The following is a 19939-nucleotide window of genomic DNA, read 5'->3' on the forward strand; positions in this document are numbered from 1 at the left end:
AAATGGCATATAATGTATGTAAGCAAAGCCATAGATCAATTCCTCAAAGATGTGACTTAGGACGTTTATGTGCATTCTCTCTGAAATCGGAACTATGTACTGTACAGCAGGCTTGATAAGACTTTCCAATTTATCTTGATTTTTGATGAAATTAAATGAAACTTCAAAGGTCAACATTGCAAAGATTACACATCATCCACATCCTTCCGATGTGAAAGTGTCAAAGAGTTCTTCTACGTCATGAAAAAAATCTCGATTTTATAACCGCCTCGTGAGTAATTCTGGAACCACATTTTCCAAGAATCAGTGTGTGTGTGTGTGTGTGTGTGTTTGGGGGGGGGGGGGGGGGGGGGGGGGGTGTAGCGACAGGCGGGAACGTACAGCTTAATCTTTTGGGCTCGGTCCATGGAAAACATCTCCACTAAATCCAGTCGGCATGGAAACCATCACATCCAACCACTGGGCCCGAGCTGTGAGTTTGATATGTGGCTATAAGGTGCAGATAAAATCATTCCCTGGGGACCTTTTTCTGACTTTTGCCTAAAAATACTCATGATTTTGCCTGAAGGAATCCAAGTCTACACACCATAGGCTGACATGGTGAAGTGTAAAGTACTGAGCATAGTTTCAGCTACAAAAACATCAGCATAAATAACTGCATCTGTTAATAGACTTCCCCTAAATGGACGCACTAATAATAATATGATCACAAGAGGACACATGGCAACATTCACACACACACGAACCACAACCCAATGCATGCATGCACCCACACGCATTCGCTTTCTCCAAGATCTTTCATGTGCGTGACTACATTTTCACACATGCACTGCTTGCCTTGGTGATAGCATCACATCGAGCTTGTTGTGTGATTCCAGAAACACTTACAGTATATATTCTTCATCACCTTACTGTATGTCCTGAAACTCTCTTCTGACCTCTGACTTTCTTGACTTCTTGCTAAAGGCCTTGCTTTTTGATAGAAGGCTATTCTATAACTATATGACATCTATTATTGCCTATATGCATAACATAATGTTCAATGTGGCACTCAGTTAAAGTCCATTCAAATGTAGGCTATTATCCCCTTATTTCCGGTTCTATCTCTTTTTTGAAGTACTTTGTTTCACTCCGTCTCTGATACAGGCTGTGTGAATTATGGTATCAACATCAGGCAGAGAACAATGTCATGTGTTAAATGTGTTTAGTGGTCCAGCTATTCTTGGACAAATAAAAACAAATGTGTGAAAATGTATGAAACATCAGACTGTCTTCTGCCCTTTACCACAGGGAGTGGTGACTATAGCGATTAGCATGACTAAAAATGGGGTGGTTCCTCATGCCACTGAAGACGTAAGGCCACATCTCTGGTCTACGGGGACAAGCGATCCGATGCTCACCCATAATAGCAGGAAACACAAAGAGGAAATGACATAAAACACAGGTTTGGCGCAACAGTAGTCCGTGAGTGTGTGTGTGTGTGTATGTGTTGCGTGTGCATGTGTATGTGTATGTGTATGTGTTGCGTGTGCATGTGTGTGTGTATGAGGTGTGTCTGTGTGAGTGTGCGTGCGAGTGTGTCTGTGTGTGAAAGAGGTATTTATGGCACCTTTGCAGCATGCGTGCATCATCAGGCTGGAGAGAGTGAGGGAACTGCTGTCATCAAATTAAAATAATCATGCACACTCATACCACACTCACACCTCCACCCATTTCCCCCCTCACTCACACACACACACACACACACACACACACACACAGGTGGTCACCATTCACCCGTCCAGTGCTTCATTGTTTGCGTCGCTGTCTGTACTCGGAGCCCCAGTTTATTTTCACACCACATTCCCTCAAGGCTGCCTCCCCGCTGCCCCGTACACCTCTCCATCCGTGGCCACCTTTCATCAACAAACAGCCCCGAGCGGCCTCGTCTCATCCCCAACCATGACCCCTCCGCTCCACGTCTGGGGGGGGTGGGGGGGGGGGGGGGGCCTGGCCGTCAGAGTCTCCTCACCAGCCGACAAAGAGACAGCCCGGGCTCCTCGCTGCTGGACTGTAAACACAGGTGTGCTACAGTCAGACTGGTGGAGAAACACGGAGACTGTGCCATCACCTGGGAGCATATGACCCACAGATGACTTTTGGTGGGCTCTCAGCATGCACGCACACAGACACACACACACACACACACACATATATATATACACACACTTTGACCAGACCCTGGTTTATGTTCAGGTGAAAGGACAGCATACTGCTCTTCTGCTGCTCATATAGAGAACCTACATGAAATTTCTCTGAAACGTTGACTGAACATGAAATATGACTGAAAAAGAGAAGAAAAAGCAGCTTGTCCATTGTACTAGCTGGTGAGCCTTTACAGAAAAGAACAACAGCTTACAAATAGGAAGTAGTGAAATGGTGACTTATTAACCCTCACATATAACAGCTAAATTGTGTGCTGCTGACACAATTAGTTGTGTATTTTGTAATGAATAGGGCAATAGTCTCCAAAATGTGACTGTACAGAGTATGACAAATTACTGACCATCTGAAATGAAGGGATGTCTTGCAAATGATTGCAAAGGCATGGCTGAAGTGCTGGTAAACTCATATAAATGGCAGTAGTATATCACTTACACAATTACTTGGGTATCCCACAGAGTTAGTCACCTTCCCATAATTTAGAATAACCACCCCACAATTCAACACTTCATTCCCTCTAAAGGCCTCGGCTCAAGTTACCCTGCCTGGCAAAGACCGTTTGTCTTTCCTTTCCGGGTGAACTCCGCATCGTACCCAATTAGTGCAGAGCACTGTACTGTGGCGTAAGAGTGCGGTGGTGGGAGATCTGCATGCACGCGTGCATGGTCTGTGGCAGCACATCGCGTCAGCGGAGCAGCGTTAATGACGTGTGAAATGTGGTTTTAGTCTTTGGTTTGGAGGGGCCTGGCGCTGGAGCCAGCGGGCTTTGGGGGGTGCCAGCGACAAGCGACGGCTGGACGGGGCTGAGGGGAGTTCGGGGTGGGGGGGGGGGGGGGATTGGGGGCACTGGGGGAGCCTCGAGCCACCACTGACCCGTCCGGCTGCTGGCTCAGCACGGGCTCGTGCCACCTCTGCAGATCCCTATCGGAGGGCTTTCTGTGGGGGTTGACCCCCAGGGGAGACCCTGGCCGTCAGCATGCAGACACAGACACTACATAAGAGGCCAGCTCTGACCAGCACCTACTAGCAAAACAGATGAGCTGCCCTGCTCATTCATGCTCTCTCATCCTCTCTCACTCTCTGCCTTTGTCTCTGTTTGGGTTTGCTCACTCTCATTGTCTGTTAGGCTACTTATTTGAAGGACTTATTGTCTTTCTATTATTTTAGTCCATTTATTTTCGTTGTCTTTCTATTATTTTTTTCTCTCTCTCTATATATATATATGTTTTAAATATCAGTAGGCTATAATGTTAACCCAAGTGGGCTGGTTGGTAGGTAGAACAGGCCTTTCAAGTCACACACAACTTGCCATCTTTGCCTCCTCCAATGTAGCTCATAAGTTCTGAAGGCTAGTCTACAGTACATGCAGACTTGTTTACAGTCAACACCTATACACAGCCTTTTTTCTTTCTGTTTTGATTTTCCTCACCTAACCTCACAATACAATTCTGTTCGACATCAAAACGAGCTTACAAGTTTAAATTCTTGTGTGGCAAGGAGTGAGAGAAACCAAATGACTAAATTCATACAACACACTGCTTTCTGCCTAACTGCTTGATGCCTGATTCATTCAAGCTGTAGGAAATCAGTGATAGACTGAGGCCCTCTCAACTGAGAGTGAGGCCATAGAAGGTCCTGATCAATGCTATTCAGGTGATTTAAAGATAATGTGAAGGCTATCCTTGATGTTATTATTTGTAGTCTACACTTCATCTCTTTCTCTCTCTCTGTCCCTGCAGACACACGTCACACACAGTCACATCTAAAACTATGTACTATGCATATTATTGTGTAAATGGAAGACATGGCATCGAATGACCTACAGTACTGTAGTTTTGCTTATACAAATGGTCTAATGTCTAATGACCCATAGATCAATACAAAATATAAAATGGTATCCCCCCTCCTCCCCCAAGGTAAACATTTTCACCCCAAGCTGAGCTGAAACTTGAGAGCCCTTCATTTATTGTGATAATACATTAAGAAAATGAGATAAGTAGCTTAAGCAGCTTCAACTATAGTAGGCCTACTCTGCTGCAAATACTGTTAGGGTAACTCCATAGTTAGACAGGTTCAACACCACTGAAAATCATCATGGATTCTTTTTTTGTTTTGTTTTTTTGTATGATTATGTTTCTTCATTTTCTTAGTAGAAAAAAAAGCAAATGTTTCATTGTGCAAAAAATGTATGCAGTTTTTTATGTTCCGTGAAACGGAACTTAAAGTTTTGAACGCTTAAAGACTGTCTTTGCCTTTTTTGGACGTGCCCCTTTGATCAAACTATTACTGGATGAGGTGATGACTCGATGACTGATCAACAACCAAACATAAAAGATTATGACACAGGATGCAACAGCAACACACATGCTGGTTGGCTTTTACAACAAAAACCTCATGCTTGGTTGCCAAGTTGGCAACCAATTTTAACCACTTTTAAAAGTTAACTTTGAGCCCTAATCATGGTGCAGGATGGATGCAACCATAAACAACTGGCCAGTGGCAGCCAATCGCAATGGCCATGAAGGCCCTTGTTCACAGTAACATGCGCTGCTAGTAGCTCAACAACCTGATTGTCCAACCAAAAAACCTGAAACAGCAACAAACAACAACACAACATCCTCTCTGAGAATTTCACTGATATTTTCAAGCAGACAACTTATCCCTCTTCTGCGCACCCAGTGGAAAAGCCAACTGCTGAACTCATGACCACCAAACTCGCTGCCCTTACTTTGACCTCAGGTACATTTTCAAGCTCTAAGAACTGACATACTTTCCACAAATTGGTTTGTTTCACGCCATGCTCACAAAGTTGAAAAGCCCTTTCTGTTCACACATCACAGGGTTCGCTCGTGCTTTACACTCTGCGTGCACCCACAACGGCTCAGAGTTGTGAAGTGCGATTGCGAAACCGTAAACAGTGAGGCGCATATCTCGGCTTTTCGGTTCTTCTGTGGTCCAGATGTCAGGGAACCATGCTTGACAAGCACATCTCACTCAGCAAGAAGCTAGAAGAAACACGTTTGAATTAGACCGTTTCAAGGGGCTAAGTTTAACTACACCACCGCAGAAACACCAGCCTTCAGACCGTACTTGTTTTTCTTTCTTTGTGGTTTGTCATCATGTTTGGTACGTTTCTCGTATATCGTGTGGGAATGATCAAGGAGAAGAAACAACACGTTAAGCAAGTTTATTTCATCTTCTTATTTAGATTTTCAGTTATTTGACCAAGACAACTCTTTCAGATTTCCTCCCCCAGGAAATGTCATGCAACACATACTGTAATAATGATATGTCCTCCAACAGGTCCTGGACAGTGCATGCCCACTACTAAGTATAATCAGTATATATCAGCCCATCACCTCATCCGTTTTTACACTCTTAATCACACGCATACAATCGCAATCACTTGATCACGGTTTCCTGTAATTCATCAAGACCAGTAAATCAGCCCTGATTGGAGGCACACGCTGTTTGCAAGTGTGTTGCCATAGGTACATGTGGAGTACTGTGGAGGTATGGAAGAGTGTCCCTGGCAGGGTTTGTGGACGAGGCACGAAGTGGACTTGGTAGAAGGGCAGAGAAGAATTTACTCAGAGGTGCTCAGGGTGGAGTTGACTGAGGATGGACGTGATAGACATGATTTAAAGTGGATTTAGGAAAGCCACTAACGGGAATGTGAATGTGTGTGTGTGTGTGTGTGTGTGTGTGTGTGTGTGTGTGTGTACGGGAACTACAACTACAAGAACTTTCGCAATGAGTGTCTATGAGTTTATGTGTGTTCTGGGAAGTCTGTAAAACGTAGATGATGACAAACTAATTCAGATGTTTATGAGAGCATGATGCAGGCTCTTGCAATGCAATTATTGTAAATGGTGGGAGAACAACACACGCATACACGCACGCACGCACACACTTGCACACACTTGCACACACACACACACACACACACACACACACACACACACACACACACACACACACAGAAACACAGACAAACACACACTCACACACACACGCACGCGCACACACAAACGCACGCGCGCACACACACACACACACACACACACACACACACACACACACACACACACACACACACACACACACACACAGACAACACACACACACACACACACACACACACACACACACACACACACACACACACACACACACACACACACACACACACACACACACACACTCTATTTGGAGAACAGTCTTCATTTGGGTGGACACACACTGAACCACTTTTAAGATCCTCTCCCACTCAGAGGCCATCTGACCTTTGCCCGGTAATCCAGGCAGCTCTGGCTAATGATGTTTATTATGGTGACTTTTCAGGGTACGGCAGACGAGAAGGGACATTCTAAGTTTCTCTCCAACTGACAGCAGACACATTGTCATTATACTGCCATAGTCTTGAGACCATTCATTTCTTTTCAGTGCAAGGTATACCTTTTTTTTAGAAATGTCTTGGGTTTGAACACATACAGTACACTCAGACAAATTAAGACACGCACACACACACACACACACACACACACACACACACACACACACATACACACACACACACACACACACACGCACACACACACACACACACACACACACACACAAATATACAGATGTATGGACACACACACACACACACACATACACACACACACACACACACACACACACACACACACACACACACACACACACACACACACACACACACACACACACACACACACACACACACACACACACGCAATCCCAGGGCTCGCACGCACCAGTATAAGCCATGCCATCATTCCCAGCCTTTGGCCAAACATTGTAAGGAGCGTGAGCCAGAATCTGAGGCCAGGGATGTTTACATGACTGAGTTCCAAGTTATTTTTGAGTTATTTGGAGACCAAGGGGCCGGTACTTTATTTAGTACTTTAAAGCACTGATCACAGAGAGGGCAGCATCATGCCATTAAAAAGCACTTGGTGTAATTGGGTCCTTCAACTTCCATAAGTGGCCATGAAGGCAGTCGGGAGATGAGAATGATATATGCCTCTCTGACACAAAATGGTGTTGCGATACATTGCGTTTTTCTCACTGAAGCCTGCACACTTGGAGCTTGACTGAAAATCCCACCATTCCACCGAAGGATTTGGACTTCTCCCAACAGGGTTCCATGTCGTGGCACCAGTCCCCACAACACCATCACTCTTTGCCCTCACAGTTCAAACAATTACAAGAAAATAAACTGAGAGAAAAACAATACGGTCTCTGGCATAAGCCCCTTGTGGGTGATCTTACAATTTTACAAGCCATAGGTTAAGCCACGGACAGGAAAGGCCATGTAGTTTTTCTCTGTGGTGTGCCTTATCACAGAACAGATAAAGTAACCTGCTGCTCGGACAGATAATGGCTAATATTACCAACAAAGATAATGTATCAGCCAAGGAGCTTCACCAGAAACCTGTTCTTGGATAAATCAGTTTAGAATGAGGCTAAGAAAGATTCTCCAAAGGCATTAACTTGTGCTTTTGGGTGGTTTTTTTTTCTGTGGTGAAAGAAAAGCTGTGATATTAATTGCGGGGTTCAGGGCTGAGAGAAATGTTAGAGCCATTCTGACGTGATGGAAACAATGTAAACTGGCCTTAAATGACAGGAAATGTTGCGGATGTCTTTGAGAGTACGTTGAAAGCCAGATGTTTAAAAAGTCTAACTGTTTTCGTGTGTGTATGTGCAAACGTGTGTGTGTTGGGGGGGTGGGGGGGTAGATGAAGGGTACTGTAGGGAGAGGGTGGGATGGGGAATGGGGGGGGGGGGGGGCAGAAAGGTGAAGGCCCTGGAGACCCAGCCCCAGAGTTCCCACTGAACTCCAAATTCCAGACCAGCTCACTCACTGCCAGCTCCTACGTCAGCCAGCCTTGACTCACAGAGATGCAACTGTACAAGTACAAACTCTCTCACACAAATACAAAAGAGCAAAGACACACACACTTACACACACAAACATACTGTACATACACATACTCATACACGTGCATACACATACGCAGACATGGACACATAAAAGTGAGCCAAAACATGTAAACATATAATATTACATGGCAAAAGATCGAGTGAGCGGTTGAGTAGTCCCAGAGAAACCACAGCTACCCTTGTTTTTCGGACTCTGTCTGAACAATTTCTTCCCTCTCAGTTACAACACACACACACACACACACACACACACACACACACACACACACACACACACACACACACACACACACACACACACACACACACATACACACACACACACACACACACACGAGTGACAACAGTCCTTCCCCTTGCATGTTTGTTTATTGTTATTAATGGCTGTACAGAGCGTCAACGCTCAGGGTAAAGTAAATAGAGCTCAGGGTGATCCATCAGTTGGCTGGACCCTGGTCTGAAAAGGGGGAGATGAGAAGGGGAGGAAAAAAACAAAGTGGGGAAGAGAGGAGAGGGAAGGAGTGCAGGGAACACAGGAGGAGAGGAGAAGAGAGAGGAGGAAAAGAGAAGAGAACTGAGGAATAGACTAAAGATGAGATGAAAGAGAGAACTGCACAGGAAGAAAGAGATCAGGAGGGGGAAGACAGATAAGACAGGTGTTCAGAGAGGAAGAGGAGAGGAGGAAGGGAATGGTGGACATGAGGAAATAGAAAAAGAAGGAGAGAATGAAGCATTTAATGAACGTGAACAAATGAAGGATGAAGTTTAGAAGGAGGAGAACTAGTTTAGAAGAGGTAAAAAGAGGTAGGACAAACAAGGCGGGTAATGGAGAGAGACATTAAGAAAGAGTGAAAAAGTAAAAACAGCTAAAGACAGATTAGACGAGAGGGGAGATGTTGGAGAGGACATGTGAAGAGGAGTGTAGAGAAAGGGCAGACAAGCCTGTGAAGGATCACGCTCAACCCCCACTTCTCTCACAGCTTTCTGCGCCTTTCAGTGACCGTCACCCCCTTTTGGCCTGATCGTCCCAACTACAGACACTTGGGGGAGTAAGTGTGTGTGTGTGTGTGTGTGTGTGTGTGTGAGGGGGGAGTCTAACTGAGATATGATAACAGTGAACCCCAACTCAACCCCCCCCCCCCCCACACACACACACACACACACACACACACACACCCGACCACCACCATTCCAGCAACGGCCACATTTCACTGGCTAGTCACCATCTAAGAAGTCTGGACCATAGTCCTGGGGGACCTCTGTGAGAATGCACTGCCTGTTCTATAAACACCAAGCCCAAGACAGCCACAGAGGGAGAGGGCCAAAAGGGGGAAAGAACGATAAATAAAAAGAAAGAAAATGGAAAATAATAGACCTATAAATCTTCGCAAATGAACAATGACTTGAGATGAGAGGTTACATGCATAAACCAGTTGGTTCGATGGGAAAGAATTCCACACAGGTTTGAAAAAGCTTTCGACTGAAAAAAACTCATCATTCAGCCTACCTTCCTTTTCCCTACCCACAGCATCATCTTTACTATCAGAAGAGTGTTCTTTTCCTAATAACCTAAATATAACGCTGCATAATAGTCTGGTTACAATTCAAATGTAACAATCATGTTTGATCATGAAGCTGCTTTGAGATGCATCTAACTGTGACATTTTAGAGAGAATGAAATAAAGAAAGAAAGAAAGAAAGAAGAAAGAAAGAAAATGTAATCAATTATCCCAGCCAGTTTGTGTTTAAGCATACTGTAGCTTGCTGTGGACCTATTTCATTGCTTTACTTTACTATTTCATTGCTTTATTTTCACAGCTTTACTGTTACACTGGGAAAACTCTCCTGTAAACCAAAAGCACTTTATCATGTCACCTGCAGAACAAACCTAGTCCTGATGTGGCCGACTAGACAGTTAATTCCTGGTTTGTAAAACAAACATGTTACAGCCTGAGCATCTTCTCAAAAATAATCCACTGAGGGTCATTATTAAAGTGACACCTCACTGTGTAAGTGTGTGTCACTGAGTGTGTGTCACTGTGTAGGTGTGACAGCAGAGTGTCCCGCTCATTTCCTCCAAAGCATTGACACAAATCTTTATATTACATCATTATTACTGTTTAACTTATTTTTTGTTGATGAGTAACCGATGACCATACCCTTTCCGCTGAAATATGCTTGTACAGTTGATGTGATGGCCAGCGCTGGAACATGAACGGTATAGCCTATGCACTCAGGAACGCACGTCGACCAACTAAACCCGCCCCGAGTAGGCTAAAGGTTGGGCTTCGAGTTTGGCAGCGAGACTTGTGATGCTCTAGGCGAGCGAGTTAATCGCAAGATGAACGATGCCTAGGAAGGATTTTATTCTTGTACCGTGGCATAATGTTTGTAGAGACAAAGAGACTGATAAAAAGGTTTGAGGGGAGATTTTAAACAGAGTTTAGCCTACGGAGAACATATTCAGAGAGTGGGAAAAGCTTATCCAAATTGTAATATGAAGAGACCTTTTGAGTCGCCTGTAAAGGAACGTTATGCTTCGGGATGTGATGAATCGGCACAAAGGTAGGCTGAATATTTTCCTAATAGGCTACAGTGAACTTTTAATGAGTTAATATACAAATTGAGCTACGCAAATCTTAAGAATGTCTCAAGCTAAAAATCATTATAATGTTTTTTCCCCAACCTAAATATAGCCTAGGCCTACTTTGCCATAAACCAGTAGACTAGTCTAGCCTAATCACTTCGTTAGGCTATATATTTTTTCCCCTTCACGAAAATAATTGACTGATTGTGCTAAAACGAAGTAGGTTAAATCAATTGGTATAGACTGATCCAGCGAATTGTGCTAATTTAACTGGCCTTCTTTTTAGGTAGTCAATTCCGATGTTCTGAATTGATTAAAAATTCAAAACTCAGCCACAGACATTATCCTCAGCCATTCCAAGCTTTTGTGAATTCTTAGCATCTAATTTACAGTAACACTGTGGACATTATGTTTTCAAAGAAGATGTAACTAGTCCTCACACAATCAGTTTTCACAGCAGAAAGTTATTTCTGTTCGAATGGATAGCTTTATCTGTGGATGTAGTGTCATTCGAATTGTGTGGACTGCTGAAGAAAAGTTTTTGATAAATGTGCATTTTTCATAGGCCCACTTTATGTTGGCGTATAGCCTATATAAACCTTCCGTTTCAGAATTTGTAACGCTTGAAGGACTTTATGAAGACTTCTGAATGTTTTTACATGTATGACAATGTGATTATTCTTTGCAGGACTTTTGAAAATCTGGCGTGGTGCAAGAGCTGAGGGATGGTAGCCTATCGTCATAGCAAAGGGTTCTACGCCTCAGCTGTCTTTAGAAAACCTCCTGTCATCGCCCCCTAGTGTGTGATCTGGAGAAGTGTCCTGCAATGGAGAATAGCTTCGAGCCAGGCATGGACTGGGAGATCGTGACCCACTACAACCACTCGGGCAAGTGGAACAGGCCGCGCAGCGTGGGGATCTGCAAGATGGCCGTCCTGATCCTGATCTGCGCCCTGATCGTCCTGGAGAACGTGACGGTGCTGCTGGCGCTGTGGCGCAACAAGCGCTTCCACAGCCGCATGTACTTCCTCATCGGCAACCTGGCGCTGTCCGACATGCTGGCGGGCCTGGCGTACGCCGTCAACATCTTCACCTCGGGCCGCAACACCTTCTTCCTGAAGCCCTGGCAGTGGCTGGCGCGGGAGGGCAGCATGTTCGTGGCCCTGAGCGCCTCCACCTTCAGCCTGCTGGCCATCGGCATCGAGCGCCACATGACCATGGTGCGCCTGCGTCCGTGCGAGGCGGCCGGCCGCGGGCGTCTCCTGGGCCTGCTGGCCGCCTGCTGGCTGGTGTCGGTGCTGCTGAGCGCCCTGCCCAGCCTGGGCTGGAACTGCCGCGGGCACCTGGGCGCCTGCTCCACCGTCCTGCCGCTCTACGCCAAGAGCTACGTGGCCTTCTGCATCAGCGTCTTCAGCGTCCTGCTGCTGGCCATCGTCATCCTCTACATCCGCATCTACCGGCTGGTGACGTCCAGCGGGCGGCGGGTGAGCGGGCGGCCGTCCGAGCGGGCGCTGTCTCTCCTGCGGACGGTGGTGATCGTGCTGGGCGTCTTCGTGGTGTGCTGGACGCCGCTGTTCTCGCTGCTGCTGGTGGACGTGGGCTGCTCGCCGCATCGCTGCCCGCTGCTCTACGAGGTGGACTGGTTCATCGCGCTGGCCGTGCTCAACTCGGCGCTCAACCCGCTCATCTACACGCTGTCCAGCCGGGAGATGCGCGCCGCCTTCTTCCGCCTGATCTGCTGCTGCGGCTGCCAGTCGTCGCTCGAGCCGCCGCCGGCCACCGTGCCAGGGCTCAACGCCCCCGGCACGCCCATCCCCACCATGGAGAACAGCAAGTCCAGCATCGGGCCGGCCAAGTCCACGCTCCTCAGAGGCAAGGTCCCCACGCCCCAGAACTCGCACCATCAGCCACCGGACCCTCTGCCCTCTGGCACTCCCGCGCGCACCGGAAAGAGTGACCTTCTCTCTGTGGTCCTTGTCAAAGCTGGCGCCTTGCCCTCTCTGGGAAAATTATGACTCCAAGGTCAGCAGACTCTCAATGTTACGTGACTTGTTATGGTACCTGTGATTCCACAGCGTTGGGTGGGACAGAGGAGGACAGTCAAGTATCTTGATCCTGTGGAGATTTTGATGTGAATCACGGAGGTGTGGATGATTCTGGGACTTAGACGTCATGGAAGATCAGTGCTATCTTTCTACCAGAGAGAAGAGATGTGACTTGGGATGCTCAACCACAATAAGGACTGGACTCAAATAAGAGCTGGGCTCAGGGTACTGTTCTGAACGACTTGGAAGGGTACAGACTTGAATTCAGCTCAACTCAGTATGTAGCCACTATGTTTGTGCACACCGTTAACTACCAGCATTTGGTAGGAACTGAGGAACTAACTCACAGCACTAGACTGAACACGCACTGAACTGTTTTCAGACGGAAGGACTTCTGGAGTTCATTGCGTCGCCAAAATGCATCTGAATACAAGACTTCAAATCAAAGACCAAGCATGAGGCATTTGAAGAACAGACAATGTTGACTCTCGCATCAAACACTTGAATAATAATTATTCTAAGCTCTGGAGTATTCCACAGATTTCTGATTAATTTTGACTTCAAATCTCTGATAGGCCAGACATCGATTATGTCTGGTCCCAGACTAAAAGCTCTCTTTTTAGTGGAGATCTAAATTGAAGGTCTCTTTTAGTCCAGGACCAGGCTTTGTCTTTGTACTAGAAACTGTTTTGTGTGAGCAGTTAAGCCTTTACCACGAGTTTGTACATCTTTGAGCATACAACACAGCCTTGGTTACAGAGTTGGTGTAAATTCAGTGTGTTTTGGTCTCCAGGGTTGACTACAGATGCACCTTGAAACAAAATGTACACAATTAGAGGAGCATTCAATGCATGTATTTGCCTTACCTATACCACAGCATATTTATTTTACCAGAGGATAAAAACTGTCAGTATTATTCAAATATTTTAATCCACTATAATGGTACAGCAAACTTTAGTAACTTGTTTCTGAGACGATTGTGAGACAAATAAGGAGACTCTAGAGGTATTCATACTCTTTTCACATACTGGACTCTAATTTAAATGAGACGCAAAGTGCAAAGTCTAAATAAAGTTAAGCTTAGCTTAAGCCTAAAGATAGCTTTAGGTCAGACACAAGACACTTTGGTTGTTAACCTTTGACGATGCACTATGCCCATGACTTAAATTAGAGCCCCCTGTCTCACTGTTGGTTTGCTCCCACTCTTTGCACGTTCTGTCTATAGGGTCACATCGTACAAAATGACTTTAGAGAATTGGGAAACGTTAATTAGGTTGAACATCAAGAGTGTTCATGTTGAAATGACTGAAATATGAATTGTGAAGTATAGTGTAACCTGTAGAGTGTCATTCAGACAAGGGCAAGTGCCTGAAAACAGATCGCAATAATGGTCACAAGAGAAATAAAACTCGAATCTTCTGTCCAATGGCTGATATGCTGTAGTGTTTTTGTTTTGGAACACTTCTTTGTATACTTAGATAACATATGATATGATTACGGGCTTTTTTTTTAATCAACATTCAGTTTGATAAATATGTCAGTCATGTATATATTAATTATGTTTTTGTTTTTATCATTGATTATATGACATCATCAGTAGGTTTTATTTTTGGAGGAAAAATAGATTTCTGGATGGACAATTTGCTGTTACAAGTCCATTTTGCTTTAGGTATAAGTGTCTACTAAACATCAGTTAACTTTAAAAACAGAAATGATGTTGCTTTCTAGGATGAAAAGTCCTTGTACAAGTATAGTGCAACTCCACCACCTAGTGGAGAAAATGCAATAGCTGACATACAGTCCACTGAACTACTGTATAACCACAACAACAAACAAAGGAAATTGATGTTTGACATTGATTTGCTCAAATTTGCTTGCATTTGTTTAAATAAGATTCAGCTAAAAAGACTGGCCCAATCACAGACTTAGAAATTCTATACTCTCAGCACTATCATAGATACAGTATATTACCTGTCAAAACAGGTAATTTATTTGAAATATAATGACATATTTAAATGTTATTTAAGTGTTAAATATTTTTCAATTCAATTCAACTCCATTCAATTCAATTCATCTTGAAATGATTGAATTTAATTGAATATTGTGTTAATGTTAAATAGCAGATGTAAAAGTATTTCAACATCTACACACAGTTCTGAATTATTGATATTTAATAAGACCAGTATGATTAGTTGAGAATAATTTGAGGGTTTCCTCTGACATTTTGCCTTCTAGTGTCCTGCATCATCCCTCTGAAATATGAGTGGCAGGAGCAGAAAGAGGAAACAGTCTCAGCGAGCAGTTCTAAACAGCGGCTACTATTTTCTGTCTAGCCAGAATGGACAAGGGTCCTCTGTCAGTTACCACACTGACTTACAGGACCAGTTGAGAGCTGACAGCCTCTTTCTCCTGAGGGATGATGTTGTGTTATGTGATGATGAGGACTCAAGACGGCACAAGAGGTCCAGGCCAGTCAAGTCCACCATGCCAACCAATGGCAGAAGCTTCCCAGCACCAGGGATCTCCCTGTCAACCAATGGCAGAAGCTTCCCAGCACCAGGGATCTCCCTGTCAACCAATGGCAGAAGCTCCCCAGCACCAGGGATCTCCCTGTCAACCAATGGCAGAAGCTCCCCAGCACCAAGGACCTCCCTGTCAACCTATGTCAACCTAAGAATGTCCCCACAACCAGGGACCTCACAAGATTTGGAACAGAGAGCAGGATCACCATCTCCACTAAGGGCAGCCATGAGCGATGACGACGATGGCGAAAATGAACATGAAAATATCCTTTTTGTTGCCAGACTTCGTCCTCCTCAGGTTAAGATTGATCTCTTCCCAGCAGCTGAATTGGACATTATGGAAGCCAGCAACCAACTCCCCATGAATGTCACCTATGACCTTCCCACAACGATCTTCAGTGCTGAGAACACCATAGGAAGAGCGACTGTAGGATCTGTCTGAGCGATTATGTGGAAGGAGAAGAGCTTGTGATTCTGCCCTGCAATCACAACTTCCACAGAAGCTGTGTGGACCGCTGGTTTCAGCAGAGCCCAACCTGCCCCATGTGCAGAGCACAAATTCATTAGAGCACCACAAACTGAGGGACTAGTTTCAGCCAAGATTACTCTTCGGAAATAATAAAACATCATTGCTTGATCACTTGATCACAAATTGATCACTGCTGTTCTTTTGTCCCTTTATGCTAAGATACTGACACATTACATGCCTTATGCCCACACTACTTTAACCTACAGCTAGAGGGCGCATGCAACCATAATATTTTTGAGGTTGGTGGCACTTTCAGAAAGTAATGGTAAGAGGGCATGTTCAACAAAATAAAAACACACACACACACACACACACACACACACACACACACACACACACACACACACACACACACACACACACACACACACACACACACACACACACACACACACACACACACACACACACACACACACACACACACACACACACACACACACACACACACACACACACACACACACAGACGTGTACATCCATGCAGGCAGGCACAGGTTCCCCTCTGGCTAATTAATTAGTTGGTTAATTTGTGTAGAAATGGAGTGAAAAGTATTCAAGGAATAGGCAAAGATTACCTTATCAACAGAAAGGTCAAATACTGCCAGAGTGAATCAAATCAGCTGCTACAGGTTGATTATAAATACTTGTTTAAGGGATCATTTTAGGAAACCCAACATGGCACAGTCCTGTTCATATGCAGATACAGCCTACCACTAATCAAATGTGATCAGCACAGGAGATGTCACTTGGAAAGGTTATTACATTTCCCGCAAAGAGAGCCTGTCAAGGGTAATCAGCGCTGTGGAAGATGAACTTTACATTGGGCTACATATAAGCTCCAGGGGAAGATAACAGACAGGCAGGGAATGGTGCACATAACCATCCCCATCTGGCGCAACTAAGGAATGGCCTGCTGTGGGCTGATTAGAAAATGTTTCTTTGGAAATGTAAGCTTTAATGCCATTTAAGCTTTAAGCCCTTGAGGTACAGCATTATGCTCGCTTACATTACCACATGTAAAGCATACTGTCATATGGACTGTACATGACACAAAGGGTGTTTTTTATGGATGCTGCATCAAAGGCAACAAACAGTCCTGTCATTTGCTATCTGTATTCCATGGGAGATGTACACCATTTGTTCCACGGACAGCATTCAGAGCGCGGCCGAGAGCAGCTGTGTGTGGCTGGCCAGGGCTTGTGGAGGGCTGCGGCGCTAAAGCCCGTCCGCCGAGATGCAGGAGGCGGCTCTCTCTCGCTCGGAGGTGTTTCATTTGTACCTGGCATGTGGGAGATTAGAGGATGGCACTGCCTCACTGTGCCCGCCTGCCTGCTTTGTCTTTACAGTTGGGGGTGTTCAAGCTCGCTGTCGCTGTCTTTCTCTCTCTCTCTCTATCTCTTGCTCTCTCTCTCTTGCTCTCTCTCTCCCACTCTCTCTGTTTGTAAACAAAAGAGTCCATCTGGTCAGCTACGCTGGGTGCGCTAGGGTAGGAATGATTTTCTCCTTTCAGTGGGTCGGTTTTGAAGGATGTGTTTGTGTGCATGTGTGTGTGTTTGTGTGAGTGGGATTGTGAGTGTGAGAGTGTGAGAGAAAGAAAGAAAGAGAGAGAGAGAGTGAGAGTGTGAGAGAGAGAAAGAGTGGGAGAGAGAGCGAGTGAGTGTCTGCATTTGAGAGTGACGACGACAATGTAATAGAGAATCATTCCTCTCTTTCACAATGTCGGTTTGTACAGCATGCTGGTCTTATGCATATTAAACAGCAGAGAGGAATGTGTGTAAAAAATGTCAGGGACCACCCCCTTCATTAAATGAGAGATAGATTTTGCGATTTTTGAAGTTGGCATATTGAAGGTGTGCGGGGCACAATTTCTCACCACAGCTTTGAAGAAGCGATCCCTTAAATCCCTTAACTTTTGTGCATGCTTTACCAACCAGCTGGAGGTGGAGGAAGGGGGTATAGCCTTAGGGCAGAGTTGGTATGGCTGTTGTTTAGCTTCAGTGATCAGCTGGACTGGGTCATCTTGAACAGCTGCTCCTGCACAACACACAGGCCAAAGGTCATCTGTGAGAAATCAGACCAGCAACAGACCTTAGCACAGACACACACACACACACACACACACACACACACACACACACACACACGCACACACGCACACACACACAGCAGTTGTTCCAAACAGGAAGCTATGTACACTCATACACACAAACAGATGCAGACAAGCACGCACACACACACACACACACACACACACACACACACACACACACACACACACACACACACACACACACACACACACACACACACACACACACACACACACACACACACACACACACACACACACACACACACACTTCAGTTTCTAGCTTTTAGGCATCAGCCATGCATGATAAGAATGAAGATTGTTCTCAAATAGGTCCTTGAAACCTGAAGTCCCTTTTTACATCTGCTATGATTGAGGCTTTTCGCTTGACCGGCAGGGCACTTACTGCTCCAGAAACCACCAGTTATTTTGCCTTCAATCAGCTCTTCATTGTAAGGTGGCCTCACCGAAACCCTCCAAGCAGCTTGTGGTCTGGTGTCACCTCAGGAGGGCTGTCTGAAGACTTCTGAATACGACTTGTTATCCAGATGTGTCTATGCACACACACACATACACACACACACACACACACACACACACATAAATATACATTTACATGTCTAAAGACAAAAAGCCTTACAGACCAACGGACAGAGGTTTTCTTTTGTATGGCAGATAGAGCAGGTGTGTCACAGCATGTGCCGGTCACAAGATATGCTTGTGTGAGTGTGAATAGCGGGTAAGATGGAGCAGGTCGGTGGAGTGAGAGCAGAGGAGCTAGATACTGTATATATGCCCTGGCGTATTCCTGAGATTTGTGACCATGGGCCTACGTGTCTGTGAGCACAGCTGGTTCATTCACAGCTCAACATGTGAATCCTCAATGTGCTGCACGGCTATGGTCACTGTGTTGGCACAAGCTCTTGCCTATCAGTGTGTGTCGGTACAATTTCTGCATTTCTGTGGTGGGGGAGGCGGTGTCTGTCACAGTCAGACTGCTTGTGTGTGTGTATGTGTGTGTGTGTGTGTGTGTGTGAGTGTGCGAGTGGGTGTTTCAGTGTGAAATTGTTTTGGGCTCAGATAACGTCAGAGTTATCCTCAGCTGTTATCACATACACTCGCATGCAAGACACGAGCACAGACACGCAAGCTTTGGATTGGCATGACAGAGATTGTGATTAAACAGGTGGCTGTACTCACTCACACACACACACACACACACACACACGTCTGCAGTCCTGTCACTCACCAGCCCGTCAGCAGCTGCACATTTCCACACTTGATGAAATTCAACAGACTGATATCAGCCGGCTGGGGATATATTAAGGACAGGAATGCAATATTTACCAGTAGAACAGGAGAAAAACACATAAATACTGTATTTAGATGGTAAACAATAAACAACAGCAATGGAAAACATGTCCAAAGACTCAGTGAGGCCTGTCTCATCTACTGAAATCATATTTAGATGGCTAGTTCTCTGGGTATCTGCATAGCAACATGGGCAGGAGTATATTAATGTTGACTTAGTGAGAGAGAATGACACTACACTCAAAGGACTCACATTCTAATATGAAATGCATTTTAATTTAACTCCATTCCCCCAGGTTTGGCAACGTGAGTCACCGTTTAATGAAACCTGTGGTTAGTAGAGACAACAGTCCAGGCGACGCGCCTCATCATTAGCTCTCCCACGGGATAACAATTCATTAAAGCCGAGAGCAGCGTTTGGCGAGTGCTCCCATCGCACGCACATTTCCAGCGGAGCCAGTAAAAAACCTCCCGTCTCTCGCTAAACAATGGTGCCACGGGAGCCCACTCGCAGAGACGAAGCCACAGCCTGACTCCCTCACTTAGACACACACACTTACACACACACACACACACACACACACACACACAGCATGCTCTGTCGTCCCGACTCCTCGTCACACCAGTAATCAGCCACTGCCATTTTCATTTGGCTCTGTAATGAAAGCAATCCCAGCAC

The 19939-nt window shown here is 45.3% G+C and overlaps 1 protein-coding gene across 1 annotated transcript; it reads left to right on the forward strand.

Annotated features, from left to right (window-relative positions):
* Nucleotides 1–10501: 10501 nt before the first annotated feature.
* s1pr3a (sphingosine-1-phosphate receptor 3a) lies at nucleotides 10502–14311 on the forward strand. The gene is made up of 2 exons (XM_062557021.1): nucleotides 10502–10740; nucleotides 11451–14311. The coding sequence occupies exon 2, from the start codon at nucleotides 11589–11591 to the stop codon at nucleotides 12774–12776; it is 1188 nt and encodes a 395-aa protein (XP_062413005.1). The 5' UTR covers nucleotides 10502–10740; nucleotides 11451–11588; the 3' UTR covers nucleotides 12777–14311.
* The last annotated feature ends 5628 nt before the right edge of the window (nucleotides 14312–19939 follow it).

This window comes from Sardina pilchardus, chromosome 15 (assembly GCF_963854185.1).
Source record: "Sardina pilchardus chromosome 15, fSarPil1.1, whole genome shotgun sequence".
Classification (NCBI taxonomy): Eukaryota; Metazoa; Chordata; class Actinopteri; order Clupeiformes; family Clupeidae; genus Sardina; species Sardina pilchardus.

Coding starts and splice junctions, on each gene's coding strand:
- s1pr3a (XM_062557021.1), top strand. CDS start 11,589: ATGGAGAATAGCTTCGAGCCAGGCATGGACTGGGAGATCGTGACCCAC.